This window comes from Vicia villosa, linkage group LG2 (assembly GCF_029867415.1).
Source record: "Vicia villosa cultivar HV-30 ecotype Madison, WI linkage group LG2, Vvil1.0, whole genome shotgun sequence".
NCBI classification, from domain to species: Eukaryota; Viridiplantae; Streptophyta; class Magnoliopsida; order Fabales; family Fabaceae; genus Vicia; species Vicia villosa.
In genome coordinates, this window is record NC_081181.1 from 131264404 (window position 1) to 131281373 (window position 16970).

A 16970-nucleotide genomic window follows, 5' to 3' on the forward strand; every position below is an offset into this window, starting at 1 on the left:
CTTCATCCTACTGTCACGCTGATTAGATCGTTAAAGTGTCAACTTTGCATGTCAACCTCTCCTCCACTGTATCAGAAGTTCAAATCCATTGTTGCCATCCACATCTATCGTTCATCGACAATTCTAATTTTCGTACGAAAGAAAAATGAAAAAGAAATGGTGGAATATGAAAAAGCAAAGGAAGAAGATCAGTGGAGAATGGAAATGTTAAAGAAGGACTTGAGTAAATCTTTACACTAAGAAAGGAAATGGAGAAAAATAATAAAGGAGAAAAGGAAATCGTTTGATTTTTTCTTCATATTAAGATATAATACTGAAATGAGAATAAGAGGTAAGAGAAAAGCAAAATTAGAATTGTTGAAAATGAAATGATGCTTGATTACTTTGGAAGTTTCTTTTAGAAGCTAATAGCCTAAATAATAAATTGGATTAGAATAGTGTGAAAAACCCGTTTTTTCAAATTTTGCATAAGTGGCCGTAAAAGAGAATTTATATTTAGATAATAACCATTCTATCCAATTGTTACATATAAGAGGGAGATTATTCCAAAAATCAATTAAAATATCTTTAGCTATTACTTCGACTTAAAAGATTTTAATTTAATTTAATTTTTCACTTTAGTTTTTTAATTTAGAAACATTACATGTTTATCTCTTTAACTTCATTTTTATTATTTCATTTAGCTGATTCCGTAAATTTCAAATAAAAAATATTAAGTTTTAGTATTATGGATGTACAATAAAATTTAATGTTCAAATGTGGTTCACTATTTATATAAAGTAAAGTTTTTATTTAATGTAGTTTTATTGGGACTATCTTTACTGTATTTATTTAAATGAAAATTCTACTTCATCGTACAAATACTTAATCATATTTGAATTTTAAATCTGGTTATACATCAACATCACCATAATTTAATATTTTTTTTTTGCTAAAAATTAACGAAAAAAATTGAATAAAAACCAAAATAGGGTTAAAGAGCTAATTTGTAATTTTTTTAGTTAAGAAATTAAGCAAAATAACAAAATATTAAGTTAAGGGAGTTAGGAGACCGACTAATTGTTATACTTATTTAGTCATTCAAAAGGCCTTAATAGTTAGATAAAATAACACGTTCATAGTAAGTACTAACTATAAATAAATCTCAATAGTTTAATAATTAAATTGATTATTTATTAGACAATTATTATGGCTTTGGAGGGTCAAAGTAAATTTTTTATTGAAGAAACAAAACAAAGAAGAAAAATGAAAACAAAAAAACAAACAACCATAAAGAACATGTTTACCTTTTCGATTGCGAATGTTGAATTTAGAGCAAACATGATTTGAGACAACCTCAAATCTCAACCCAAAACATAAACTAGTAAGCTCTCTACTTTCATTCTTAACTCACTTTCCGAGCAATTTCCTCAATCTCTGTTCTTCTCTGATGTCATCATATATTTCTTCATCTTCTCACTCAAGTCAATGCTTCTATTATTAGCCATAGATCTCTATTAACTCATATTCCCCTAACTTCAATTTTTGCAGTTACTTTCTCTTCAAGAAGGAAACATACCAACATAGTTCTGAGATTCTGACATATACCCAGGTAATAAAAACTTCTAGGATTACCCCCATTTTGTCTATAAATACTTAAAAATTGAAACTTTGAACTTGGGTTGTTATTATTATTTTGTTATTTATATTCATAATCTTCTCAATCAAAGATATGAATACCTTGAAACTTTGTATTTTTTGGGTTTGTTGAAGGGTTGACCTTGATGGTGATTAATTGACCAAAAACCATTGCAAGAATGCAAGTAGCTTTCTAATTTTGAAATTGGGTTTAATGTATGTTTGGTTGATTATAGACATGTAGAATTGATTTTGACATGTTTGAATGTTTTTTAATAGAAATGATTTTGCTTCTAGAATTTATTCTAGCTAGGTAGAATTTGGAGTTTTTGCCTCTATAATTGATTTTTAGATTTGACGGTTCGTCTCACTTTTACATAAATGTATTCTGATCAATCTTTGTAATTGCAACATCGAATACTCACTAATCTTTTTTGTGCTTCTTAGCTTTCCGTTGGGACTGTGAATTTGGGATGGGAGGTCAGTCCAGCAAGGGGGCTAGTTCTAGTACCGAAGTCCCAACACCGATTAAAATGGGCGCGCATTCTCTTTACGCGGCTGATTTAAGCTCTTATGAAGCTGCTTGTGTTGATGATCCGAACTTGCAATCCTTCGATGCTACCATTCGAGAGCGCACCAATAGGGTGATCAACTCTCTTGCTCAAGGGATTGATGTTCGTTCGATATCACTTGAGTCACTAGGTGAAGTTACTAGCAGTCTTCTTGACATGAACCAGGAAGTCGTCAAAGTCATTCTCAAGTCCAAGCAAGATATATTGAACCAGAAAGACCGCGACTTGTTCTCCTTGGTGGAGGATTTTTTCGATAATAGTATCCAGACATTGGAGTTCTGTAATGCTCTTGAGAAATGCTTGAAGCGAGCGCGTGAAAAGCTTGTTGCGGTTAACTCTGCAATGACGTGTTTTGACGAAGAGGTTCAAAATGGGGTTGAAGGGTCGACTTATTTAAAGACATTGAAAGGTCTTAAGGATTTCAAGGAAACCGAAGACCCTTTTACGGAAGAGTTTTATTCTTTGTTTCAGAAGGTTTATACTCAACAATCATCAATGTGGAAGAAATTGTTGATTAGGAAGCAAAAGCTTGATAAGAAACTGAAATCTCTCAAGACGTTAAAAAGGGTTTCAAGTGTTATCTTCGTAGCTGCTTTTGTCGCCGTATTGATTTTCTCGGTAGTGGCAGCTGCAATCGCCGCACCACCTGTCGTAACGGCTTTGGCCGGGGCATTATCTGTTCCAATCGGCTCCGTTGGAAAATGGTGCAACTCACTCTTTAAGAAATACGAGACAGCCTTAAAGGGCCAACGGGAAGTAATCAGTTCAATGCAGGTTGGTACTTATATCGCACTGGCAGATATGAAGAGCATTCGGGTACGTATCGATCAACTGGAAATAAAGATTGAATCCATGACGCAAATTGCTGATTTTGCTCTTGAAAATGAGGATGCTGTAAAGATTGCAATCGACGAGATTAAGAAGAAAATAGAAACTTTTGCGGAGATTATCGAGAGTTTGAGTGTGCAGGCCGATCAGTGTAGTCGACGGACTAGGCAAGCGATGGCAGTGGTTACACAAAAGATAATTAAATAATCTAGTTAACAGACAGCAGAACTTTGGCATGTTTTGTTTATTGAATAATTTTATGAAGCTGGTATGTACCTGTGTTCTTATTATACTAATAAGGTACTTATTAGTCAACGAGTTTATTCATGTGTATAACATTTCCATACCTTTGTGTTATTAGTGATTATAAACAAATTTCCTGTTTAAGATTTTGTATACTTTTTTGCTAGAACAAAGTATGGAACAGATTATGATGAAAACTGAGCTTCTTTCAGTTTGCACTAAATAACTGGCAACCGCTGTCTAAACTTAAGCAGATTTGAACCTGTACCCGTTGTAAAATTCTACCCCGACTTGTAAGTGCGAAAAGAAAAACAATGTTTGTGTGAAAATTGATTGGATTTGCTTGAATACCTTTCGCTGGAATTCCTATGGGTGCGAAGATAGACGATAAGAAATACTTTCTCCGCAACTAAACAACACAGAAGATTGCGGTAGGGTTTATAAAAAGAGACAAGAAAAAACTCAAGAGATCTTATAATTAGAGATAGAGGTAGTATATCATAGCGTTGAAAGGTGTAGATCGCAAGACACTCAACTATTTTGCATGATAGTGTGGGTACGAATCCCACCGGCTCAAAAAATAATTATTTTGAAAATTAACCATTAATTTAATGACACATGGCACCTTGAGTTAATTAATAAATACTATTCAATTTATAATTTATTAATTATAATTATAAATGATATTATGAAATTAATCTTCTTAAATGTGACGTGGCAAATATTTTGTGATGTGGTGTCATATGTGCAATGCTATGTCATAAGTTAAAAGGCCAACTAGACAAATTTGAAGGGGGTTCAAAATTTTTTTTAAAATGTCAAAAAAAAAGGGATAAAAAAGTTATTTTTTTATGTTTTATGTCATAAGTTAAAAGGCCTAGACAAATTTGAAGGGGTTCGATATATTTTTTTTTTAAAATGTAAAAAAAAAAGTTAATTTTTTTAAAGGGGATTAAAACGTTAAAAATATTAAAATAAGGGGACTAAAAATGCATTTAAATCTAAAATTAATTCAACTTATATAGTTAAGATGATTTATAAATAAAATAAAATAGTTTTTTGCAAATATAAATAAACATTGAAGTGATAAAGAAGTCGATAAGAGATTCCCATCAGACAATATTTGGTTTGGAGATGTGTTTATAAGTGGCGACACTCCTCATCTACAAGTCGGTTTTGTAAGGTTGAATTAGGTTCAACTATATTTCTTAAGATGGTATCAAAAGTCTCGTTTAAGATACGGCAGACCACCTGATATCAGATTTCCACTATCAAACCACCAATTATTTTAATATGGTTTGAACATGTTTTTATAAATAAGGAAAAATTCCCACCCTACAAGCCGATTTTATAAGGTTGAGTTAGACCCAACCACATTTCTTAACATGATATCAAGAGTCTCTTTTAAGACCCAGTAGGCTACCTACTATCAGGTTTCTACTATCGATGATCCACCATTTACTTCCAAGCTCCAGATGTCCAATCCTGAGTGTGAGAAGGTGTGTTAAGATTTCCACATCGGATAATATACGGTCTGAACATGTGCTTATAAGTGGGCAATCCTTACCTACGAGCCAATTTTAAAGGGTTGAGTTACACTCAACCACATTTTTAACATGGTATCAAGAGTCTGGTTTAAGATCCGATGAGTCACCTGTTATCAGAATTTTGCTATCACCAACCATTTTATTTCCACACTTCGGATGTCCAGTTCTGGGCATGAAAATGTGTGTTAATAGTCCAACATCAAACAATATATGACGTGAACACATGTTTATTAGTGGAGGCAATGCTCATCCTATAAAAAACTTAAGTTTAGTCATAACTAAAATCCTAGCTACATTCAAAAAATCTTTCCCCCAAATATTTGGATGTGCGAGTTTGACCACGAAAAACTCCATTTTTCATATAAAGTGTAGGATAATTTCAATAAGAAAAATTCTTAGACACTAACTAACATGACATGTAAGTTTCTACAAATAATCAATCACATTTTTATGTTAATTAAAAAATAAAAGTAAAATAAAATAACATTTGTAAGAGGTGGTTTAATTGAGAAATAATAGCATTAAGTAGTTCAACAATTTTCTCTCCCCTTCATTATAACCACTACACCGTGATTCCTATTAAAAAAAATTTAAAATTTGGATTTAAAATATTGTCACCTTATTGGTTATTTATAAGAATATGAATATAGTTGCGTTTCTATGCAAGAATTTCTCAAACGTGTTCTAGTCTATTGACTCAGAGTTCTCTCTAACCTAGATGTGTCTTTTCTCACATTTCCTTAAACGAAACGAGTAGGGAGAGCTTAAGTCAAGTTTGCCTCATTGTGGGCACTAGAAAGGTGTCACCCTTTATAGGTAGTCACAAACTCTCCACCTTTAATGGGTCTTTTCAAATATATCACTACACACCTTCAGCATAAAAGATTGGTAAAGTGAGACATTCTTTAATTACTAATTTGTCCCTCATGCGGGATTATACGTTGAGTCTGTATGATGAGACTCTAAGTCCATCAGGCGGCATATTGAGTCTCTTAAGCGAGATTTACTCACCTTCTCTCAAACGCTCATTCTTCAAATGAGGGGTTAATGAATTAATATTTTTCTTATTTCAAAACTAATTTTTTAATCTTAACATGAGAACTTGATGTATATTTTAAGACGGGGATTTGATTTTAAAAACAGACAAATAGAAAAATTGATAAATTAACAAATTTACTAGAATTAGATTTTGTTAAATAATTTAGAGTGTACATTTATTTTCTATTATATATTATCTATTTACTAATGATACCCTCGTCCACATATCGTCATACATACCTTATTTAATAAATAAGAAAGCAATACAAGGGTATTGTTTAAATGTGAATCCTCACTCACTTAATCAATACGACGCCATTAGGTGTGGAGGGACACCAAGAGGGAATGGGTTGAAAAACCAGAGTTCGATCCACGACAAAAAAAAAAAACTAAGTTAACAACTAACATATTAATTACTTATAGAAAAATGACGCCTCAGTAATTTAGTAGTAATGTACTTATTAAAATTAGATTTATTTATAGAGTTTAGCTTGCTTAGCAAATAACATTTCACATTTAAATGTTTAAAAAGCTTTTTCCAAATACATCCTAAATCTAATAAACATGTTAATAATATATATATATATATATATATATATATATATATATATATATATATATATATATATATATATATATATATATATATATATATATATATATATATATATATATATATATATATATATATATATACATACATACATACACACGTTGACTCATTTTGTTTAGGTAAAATTGTAACGTAAAATTTTAGAGTTTATCTTATATATATATAGAAGAGAGATATTCCTACTCCAAAAGTAGGTTATTAACACTTAATCGAAATTTAGACCACTGATTCTTCTCAATCTAATGGTTAAAAATATTAAATAATTAAATGTGGAGAGAGAAAACAATTACTTATTACTTTTAACCATTAGATTGAAAAAAATCAATGATCTAGATTCGGAGTAAGTACTAATAACTTACTCTTGAAGTAAAAATATCTCTCCTAAAAAGAATTTAGATTACAGACTAAAAACAAAAACACGCTAACTTACGGGGATCAACATACTATTTAAGCCTCCAAAAGATTATCCGAAAAACAAAAGTTTCATAGGTTTCTCAAGTTAAAAAAAACAAATGATTTCATCTTCATCTTCACCTTAATTAAATGTTCAATTCTTTTACAACATCATTTTCATTAGTGTATTCATAATCAACTTGATTAAATTCATCTCTAGATGATAAATGTTCTTCAATATTATAACCAATATATGAATGTGAATAAAATTAAAAAGCGTGAGATAAATTTTCTTTAGGCAAACTATAAAACGTGCTTTTTAAAGTTTGATAAAAAAAGTAAAATCGGGCCAAACAGTAAAATCCAACGATTTTAAACAATTTTACACGATTTCACCTATTTTAGAGTGATTTAAATCATTTAAAATTGTTTCGAGATACGATTTTATATAAAAAGATTTTTGCCTGCGATTTAACACGAAATGATAACATAAAAACATGAAATCTGTAGAGTTTAAATTTTAAATCGTGATGTTAACAACCTAGAGTAAACGACTTATGCTCGACAACCGACTCTCATAGCCTATGTTATACCTGCCTTGATTCCACGTGGTTATTAAACTATTTTTTGCAATGAGCTAAAGCTAATGTTATTGTAAGAGTTTAAAAGTAATGAAGTGTAGAAATTCCAAGATAATTTTCAATTGGTTGAACTTCTGATCTATTAATAGATTTATTGTGAATGGATTTTCACTTAAGTGTCCTATAACTCATTTAGGGAATTAACATTTTTTTCGTCTAGGAAGTAAAACAATTTATCTTCATAAAGTCATTTTAAGCGACCATATATCGTTATACAAGGATAAAACCTCGCCTAACAAGTTTTTCTAGGTTTTACTAAGATTTTTTCATGTTCTTGCTTCACTGTGCCAATGATTGGCCATTTAGAGAATTTCCTTCTATCAACTTTTTGATCCTAATTCTCCAAGTCAAGAGACGAGGCATTAAGAATCGCTAACCTTCCAATTTTTTTTATCCTGAGCTCTTTTAATCTTTTATTCTTCATCATTTAGAATTATTTTATGCTAAGTTCGAAACATTGAGAAAAGGAATAAAAGTATTTATTCTAATCTAAAAACCTAATTTCTAAATATTTACGGTACCTTATATTAGAATCTAGAATATGCAGAGAATGGAAAAAGCTTGTATTCATTATTTAGTATTTACAATCTAAACTCTACTGTTACATTGAGGTAACTATATATACTTCTAGTTACAAGAGTGAAGCATCTCAATTACTAGTATTCTACTAAGCCATATGTATACACTTATACATTATACAGTAGAGAGATATTTACATATCTCTAACCCTCCCCCTCAAGATCAAGGAGATTTCACCTTGAGCTTGCACCTAAGATCATTGAACGCAGTAGTCCCAAGGGGCTTTGTGAGAGTGTCTGCAATCTGTGCAAAAGTCGAAACATGTTGAATCACTAGCTGCTTGGCTACTATACGTTCTCGAACAAAGTGAATATCAAGCTCGACATGTTTTGTGCGAGCATGAAGGACAGGTGTTGGAGCGGTAAAGCGGCAAGCAACAAAGTTTTGGAAATATTTATCCGGGAATTTATCGTGTCCACAAAGATTAGTGCTACTGAATCGCCGTTCGACGGATTCTTAATTATGAGTTTGGTTTTGAATGAATTTAAATATGAAATGGAAAAGTAAATATCAACACAAAAAGAATACATTTTTCAAATAGAAGAAACTATCAAGTATTGCATATAATCTACTCTTCACAAACTTAAACTTATCGACCAGTTGCACACAATATACTATACTCCTTAAACCATTCACGTGTTGCCCGTTGTCGGCATTCGTATCCAAACACCTCCACGAGTTCTATCGTATGCTTAGTTGACGATTTCTTCACCAATCAAACATACGGTAGCTTACCGTGTTAAATTAAAATATTGCTCGATCGACGATGTCTCCACCGATCGAACAACCCGGTAGCATTATGAACCAACACAAAGTGAACATTAACTCTTCATCTATCTCTATAATCAAGAAGCTAATGATTATCTCTCCTAATCAAGATTTGTAAGGTCTATCTCTACAACAACACAAACCCCTAACATCAAGATGTAAAACAACCCACCAAACATAACCCAAACATCAAGATGTAAAAAATTAGGAAAAACAACAAGTTTATATTGTAAAGAAACTTTATACAACGCCATGGGCGACAAATATACATGAGATCAAAGTATATATATATATACAAAACCCACAAATGAAACCACAAAGAGAAGAACATAAGAAAAACCCAAAAATCTCACGGTTTTTCGGCTCCGATTGATGAAGGATTCAACCCCGGATCATCCATTTGACAGCTCCAATGTGTTTTCTAGCATCTTTCCACTCAAAAAATGCTATTGGATGGACTAGAGCTCTAAAATATCCAACCATGCCCTAAAATATCTGATTTCCGCCTATTTATACAATTCTGGATCTGGTACAGCGCGCGTCGCGCGCAGGAGCGCGCATCGCGCCCAACTCGCTGAGTTGAAAAAAACAGCTTTTAGTAAAAATGGCGTAACTTGAGAACCGTAACTCCGATTTGCGCCCGGTTCGAAGCGTTGGAAAGCTTATTCAATTTCCCATCTAACAATGACAACATATCAACCAAATTGGTGATTTATTATTCTTTGGTTTTGAGCTTTATTCGCAGAATGAATTGATTCCGCCGCTTAAAATCGCGCGTTTGAAGCCGTGTCTCCGCCACGTTATTGCTCATGCTCCAAATACGCCTCAATACCTACAAAATGAATAGAAAACTATCAAAAAGTATAAAAGTATATGAAAATACATCTATTCACAAAGTATACGTATTTATACACAAAATAGGGTATTATTCGAACTGTATTAACAAAAAGTATCGATAAGTGCCACTATTTACAAACACAAAATAACTACATTTTGGCACTTAACAACAGGGTTGTGAGATAGCAGTACTACACTTAGATTATCACATAGCAAGGTGGGAGGATGAAAGGGAATGTGGAGCTCTGTCTGCAAAGAATCAATCCAAATTAGTTCATCTGTGGTATGTGCAAGAGCTCTATATTCAGCTTCTGTACTCGATCTTGCAACCAGAGATTGTTTCTTGGAACTCCACGCAATGAGATTAGAGCCAAAGAAAATGCATGAGCCAGAGGTTGATCTGCGATCATCTGGATCACTGGTCTAGTCCGAGTCACTGTAGGCCCGTAGGGAGAACTTCTGAGTTAGGCCAGATGGTGAGAACAAGATGCCATGAGTGATGGTACCACTGAGATACCTAAGAATCCTACAAACAGCTTCCCAGTGGGTTACAAGAGGGACATACATGAATTGGCAGGCTTTGTTCACACTATAAGAAATGTCAGGCCTTGTAAGTGTGACATACTGTAATGCTCCAACAATAGATTTGTATAGATGAGGATCAGTCATAGCCTGGGAGCCATGTTTACTTAGTTTACATGTGATGAGCATTGGAGTTGGGACACCATTGGTTTGAGGCATTTTGGCTCGATCAAGTAAGTCTTTAATGTATTTCCTTTGAGTGAGAAGAAGGGAACCATTCTGTTGAGAAACAAACTCAATGCCTAAGAAGTACTCTGGTGTACCAAGTCTTTTGAGGGCAAAAGCATTGTGGAGCTTATTAATAAGATCATGTATCAAGGTGGTGGAGGAGCCAGTTATCAAAATTTCATCAACATAGACAAGTGCATAAATATTAATACCTTGTTTGGAGTACACAAAGAGAGAGTGATCACACCTTGAATGTAGGAATCCAAACTTCATGAGAGCTTGAGTCAGCTTGTCATACCAAGCCCTAGGGGCTTGTTTAAGCCCATAAAGTGCTTTATGAAGCTTGCATACCAGATCCTTGTTTTGATGGATGAATCCTGGAGGTTGCACCATGTAAACCTCCTCTTAAAGAGAGCTATTTAGAAAAGCATTATTTATATCAATTTGTTGGATATCACATTTGTATGTGAGAGCCAAACTCAGAATGATTCTTATGGTGGTAGGCTTGACCACTGGAGAGAATGTTTCAGTATAGTCAAAACCTAGTTGTTGATGAAATCCTTTAGCAACCAACCTGGCTTTGTATTTGTTCACACTACCATCTAGATTTTCTTTTACCTTGAAGACCCATTTACACCCTACAGCTTGCCTATGAGGAGGAAGTGTGGTGAGACTCCATGTTTGATTAGCTACAAGAGCAGTATATTCAAGTTTCATAACTTGTACCCATTCTGGTTTCAATAGGGCTTGTTTCACACTTGTAGGCTCTATGTGTGCTGTGAGGGCTTTAGGTCTAGAGTGACCAGTTTTAGCCCGAGTTTGCATAGGGTGATTATTTTGTGGAGGGGAATTATGTGGTTGTTAGCTATGAAAGGAAGGAGAGAGGGATTGTGCTGACCCTGAGACAATAGGAACACTTGAGGAGGTAGTTGTGGTATTGGGAGAAGGGACATCAATTTGATAATTAGGTGAGTGTAGGTGAACAAGTGGGGAAGAGACATCAGTTGGATCATTAGGTAAGACCTTAGTTGATGTAGGCCCAACTTGACTATGTGAGGGAGTCATATTAATGGCAATGTTGTTATTATCAAGAGAAGTGGAGGGTGTATGTAATTCTGGCTGTTGTATTGTCTGAGGAATCTCTTGTGCAGCATTTGTGGGGCCTTCATTTGTTGTACTTGCTGAGCCAGAGTTGGTATTACTAGATAATGGCAAGGACAAGTGCATAGAACCCTGAGAATTCTGAGCAGAACTGGACTATTCCCCAAATAAAGTGGGAAAAGGAAGGCATTGCTCATTGAATATAACATCTTTAGATACAAAGATTCTTCCAGTGGGACTCAAACACTTATAATCTTTGTGTTGAGGAGAGGGGCCTAGGTAGACACATTATGTGCTTCTGATCTCAAGTTTGTGTTTGTTGTAAGGTCTCAACAATGGAAAGCATGAGCAACCAAACACTCTTAAAGAGCTGTAATCAGGGCTTTTATCATATAAGGCTTGGAAAGGTGATGTGTTATATGGTAAAGCAACTGTAGGCAGCCTATTCATTAGGTAAATACTGGTCAAGAAGCTATGATCCCAGTAGTGAAGTGGAATCTTGGCATGGGCTAACAAGGTGAGGCCCATCTTAACTATAACCCTGTGCTTTCTCTCAACAGATCCATTCTGATGTGAGGTATGTGGACAGGTTAATCTATGTGTGATGCCAAGGTTCTGAAGATACTTAGTGAAAGGTCTAAACTCACCACCATAATCAGATTGAACAGATTTTATGGTAGTGTGGAACTGTGTATGCACAAATTGAGAGAAGAGTTTAAAAGCATTTAAGGCCTCAGATTCTTGTTTGAGTAAATACAACCAGGTGTACCCGGTCTTAGCATCAACAAAGGCTATATAGTAGTTAAATCCAGATACAGAGGGAAATGGAGAGGGACCCCATATATCAGTATACACTAAATCAAAAGCTTTATTATAAATGGAATCAAATGAAGGAGAATGTAGCCTATGAGATTTGCCTAAACAACAAGATTTACAGAGCACATGAGGCTTTTTATTAAGAACAGGTATATTACACAATTTGAGAACACTTTTGACTGTATTAAAATTGGCATGGCCAAGTCTATATTGCCACATTACATCAGAAGAAGCTACATTGCTAGAATTTGAAACAATAAAAGAAAAACTTTGACCAAAAGATTGAACAGCAGACATGTCTTTATTTAGCATGAGGTTGGGGGAAGCAATAAAGGCCATTGGATTCCAGAAAACTTTCAAGAAGGACTTCCTTAGAACCCTAGGATTTGACATAGCATTTGTTAGAGGCAAATTCAAACAAGACATGATTATCATTGGAAAACTTAGAGATTGACAACAGGTTTTTAGTGATGGTAGGAACATGTAAGATATCATCAAGAACTAATTTGTTTCTAAGATATGAGGTCCCTATGGGTTTGATATGCAGGCTTTGGCCATTGCCAACATGAACCTGACATTTTCCAGTATAAGGCTTACTATTGTGTAAACAAGATTCAAAAGGGGTAAGATGATGTGATGCACCTGAATCAGCAAACCACGCCGGAGAATCAATGTCAGAAGGTAGGGAATACTCTTGAGTGTAAGCAGTTGGCTGATGTGCTGTCACAGTTATAACCATTGCTGCAGATTCAGATTGAGAAGCTCCTGCACCTTTGGACTCTTTGTTGTTTTGAGATTCACTAGCTTGTGTCTGAGATGTGTGAGGACTGAAAGACTCATCATACCCGTGCCAGCAGTTCATCACGACATGCCCAGGTTTACCACATAGCTGGCATTGAGTTCTGTTGCCTTGAGGGAAACTTCCTCTGCCACGCCCTCAACCCCTGAAGCCGCGACCTCTGCCCCTAGCTTGGTTAAAACTTCCATTAGAGTCACCAGTGTGTGCCATGTTAGCTGATACCTGTGTCATAGCCAATTCTTGGCGAAATTTGTCAAGTTGTGCTTCTTGCACATACAACAATGTTTCTACATCACAAAGTGAGAGAACTTCAGTGCTGCCATACATTTGCATCACGAACGGATTATATTCTTCTGGTAATCCATTAAGGATGGAATCAATTTGATCCTGCTTTAAGATAGAATCACCAACCGCAAGAAACGAATTTGCAATAGCTTTGATCTTGAGCACGAATTCAGTGATTGAGTGATTAACTTTCTTGGTGGATTTGAGTTCCACTCGTAGCTGACGAACCCTAGCTCGCATTTGAGCATTGAAAAATTTGTGAATCTTGTCCCAGACTTCATACGAGTTCCTGCAAGAGAGCACACGAGGCAACACGGATTCAGAGATTGTCGAGAGAAGCCAGATGAACGAAGCTTGATCTTGAACAATCCAAGATTCGTAATCAGCTGAGACATTGTTCTGGATGCGATCTTGTTCAGTCTTGAATTTCACCAAAATTTGAGGATTCACCACGAATTTGTGCATTTTCTGAGTCAGTATCACACCTTCAACCTGTTGATTCCACATCAGGTAGTTGTTATCCTTGAGTTGAATCGAGAGCTTCGGTCCATATGTGTTGTTGGAGCTCGGATTGAAGAAGGTGGACTGAGAATTGTGTGACGAATCTTGATCCTCGGTGTTCAGATAGGAAGTAGCCATGGTTGATGCTTCAAGAGCTTAGGGTAACGTTCTTGCGCGGAAGAGATGATGAAGGGAAACGTGGTTTAGATCTGAACCACTTCTGATACCATATTAGAGTTTGACCTAACTCATCCTTACAAAACCGGTTGGTAAGGTGAAGAGTGTCCCTCTTTATATACACTTTCAATGCTTTATCTCCAACCAATGTTGGACTTTAGTATCTTCCTAATACACCCCCTCACGCCCAACACTCTTTTGAGTTTGGTGCATGGATATTAACGGTAGTCGGCCCATGGTCCGATCGATAGACTCTAATACCATATTAGAATCTAGAATATGGAGAGAATGAAAGAAAGCTTGTATTCATTATTTCCAATCTAAACTCTACGCTAACATTGAGGTAACTATATATACTTCGAGTTACAAGAGTGAAGCATCTCAATCTACTAGTATTCTACTAAGCCATATGTATACACTTATACATTATACAGTGGAGAGATATTTACATATCTCTAACACCTTACGAAAAAAATATATTATAAATCAAATAAATTTGATATTTATCACAGGTGTATTCGGAAAGACACTTAGATGCTAGAGTAATATGAAGTATATAAGTAGGGTTTAGTGAGATTATATTAAGATAAGTGTTGCATTTGTGTGCTTGAAGTTCGAAATAGGCGAAGACACTTCTTTGTGTCAAACATATTCTCGAATACACGTCAGAATATAGCCACCTCTCTTTTTAAGATATTTTATATGTCAACGTGCTTATTTCTTAAGATGGTGTTTATGATAACTTGTGTGTGTATGTATCACCCCTTCAACTGATGTATCCATGTTGAGGTTTTCTTCTTATTAGGCTAAACAAAATGGACATGTTTATTTTATGAGGTGTGAATTTTATGTTTGACCTAATTATCATTTTGATTGGGTTTCACACCTCATATTATTACAAGATCTATTAACTTACTAACTTGGACTACTATGCATCGGGCTAGCTACACCCTCTCTAACATACTCCCTCTGGTCTCATTTATAAGCAAAAATTTAATTTTTAGATTCATTCAACAATCAATGTATTTAGTCTATTATTAGACTAAATACATTGATTGTTGAATGAATCTAAAAATTAAATGTTTGCTTATAATTGAGACCGGAGGGGGTATTATGTTTTATATGTAAATTTATTTTAGATTCATTCAATAATTAATATATTTAGTCTATATTTAAAGACAAATACATCAGTTATAATATTAATAATAGGCGATCATCTTTTCATTTTTCTTTTATCAGAAATTCACTTTTATCAAATTAATAATAGGCGATCATCTTTTCATTTTTCTTTTATCAAAAATTCACTTTTATCAAACATACAATTTTTATAAATCTGGCTAAATTTATGAAGGAAAAACATAAAAATTAAAGATTTTGAATTTTTTTTTTTTGGATTTATCTTTTTTACACCTTAAATTTAGAAGGTCATATTACATTAAACTAATGTTTATAAAAAAGAATAATATTGCATATTAATCTCTAAAAGATTGAGTGTCTTTTAATATTACTTTTACTTAATTTTTTTGACACAAATTTTTAATATTTCAAGATAAAATAATCTTCAATACTATTACCAACATAAGTGACCATATACATTGTGTTTATGTTGATATGAGTGGGAGCCATGGAATTTTTTATCAAATTACCGTCCCCTAAAAATAATTGCGTTGAATCAAGGAATTTTTCTAGTCTATTTGGTTGAACGGTGTCGAAAATTGATTTTGTATGTATTAATTTTGTAAAGTTAGTTTTCACAAATAAATAAATTGAATATAAAATAATCTATAATATATACAAAAGTTATGTTTGAATATATTTATACAAAATGAGTTGGTCAATAAATTTGAATGCGAAAATAAATTATAAAATTAGTTACATTTTTATTTATAGAAAAATCAATTTAACTTTAAAAATAATAAATCATATCACTCTTTCTACAATGATTTTGCGTTTCTTTGTTAGATGTTAATTTCCATTGATAAATGTAAAAAAAATATAAAAGTATTTTTAATTATGCTTATGAAATTTTAATACAAAGATTGATTTAATAATTAATGTACAATAGCAATGTGAATATATATATATATATATATATATATATATATATATATATATATATATATATATATATATATATATATATATATATATATATATATATATATATATATATATATATATACTTAAATAAAATTAAAATTTATACAATTATAGATGATGATTTGTCATTGATAGGTGATAAAATCTATAATGATAGTAAACAAAACTAATTAATTTCATAAAAAATTGATATTAATTTCTTTTTTATATAGAATATCCCTTTTAAAATAAATTTTAAATAGGAATAATCAAATGTATTTGATATAAAATTTGGGCCAAATTCATCAAAAAAAGTGAGTCGTTTTAATTATATTTTATTTTGGATAGAGAAATTTTTTGAACATTGACTCACTAATCTACATGATAAATCCAATTACACAATCATATAGCTTTATCTCAATAATAAAATTATATATGTATTGAATCAGATTGAATCAAATATTTTAGTTTTAAAAAAGTTCTAAATATACAATGACACCTAAGAAAATAAAAAATATTTTAGACAAAATTGAGTTTTCATATCTATTAATTTTTTTTCATAAATAAAGACAGTTTTTGAACATTGACTCAGTAATCTACCTGATAAATCCAATGAAACAATCATATAATTTTATCTCAATAATAAAATTATATATGTATTAAATCAGATTGAATCAAATATTTTAGTTTTAAAAAAGTTCTAAATATACAATGACACCTAAGAAAATAAAAAATATTTTAGACAAAATTGAGTTTTCATATCTATTAAATTTTTTTCATTAATAA

General features: G+C 32.8%; 1 protein-coding gene and 1 pseudogene across 1 annotated transcript; one reads left to right on the forward strand and one right to left on the reverse strand.

The window, feature by feature from the left end:
* The first annotated feature begins 1211 nt into the window (after positions 1-1211).
* LOC131646811 (UPF0496 protein At2g18630-like) lies at positions 1212-3404 on the forward strand (annotated as a pseudogene).
* Positions 3405-10831: 7427 nt separating this feature from the next.
* Positions 10832-11251, reverse strand: LOC131650020 (uncharacterized mitochondrial protein AtMg00820-like). The gene has a single exon (XM_058919763.1). It carries the CDS (start codon positions 11249-11251, stop codon positions 10832-10834), a length of 420 nt encoding a protein of 139 aa, XP_058775746.1.
* Between the last annotated feature and the right edge of the window lie 5719 nt (positions 11252-16970).

What these genes read in the sequence shown, in the direction of transcription:
- LOC131650020 (XM_058919763.1), bottom strand. Translation starts at nt 11,251, where the DNA reads ATGCAAACTCGGGCTAAAACTGGTCACTCTAGACCTAAAGCCCTCACA.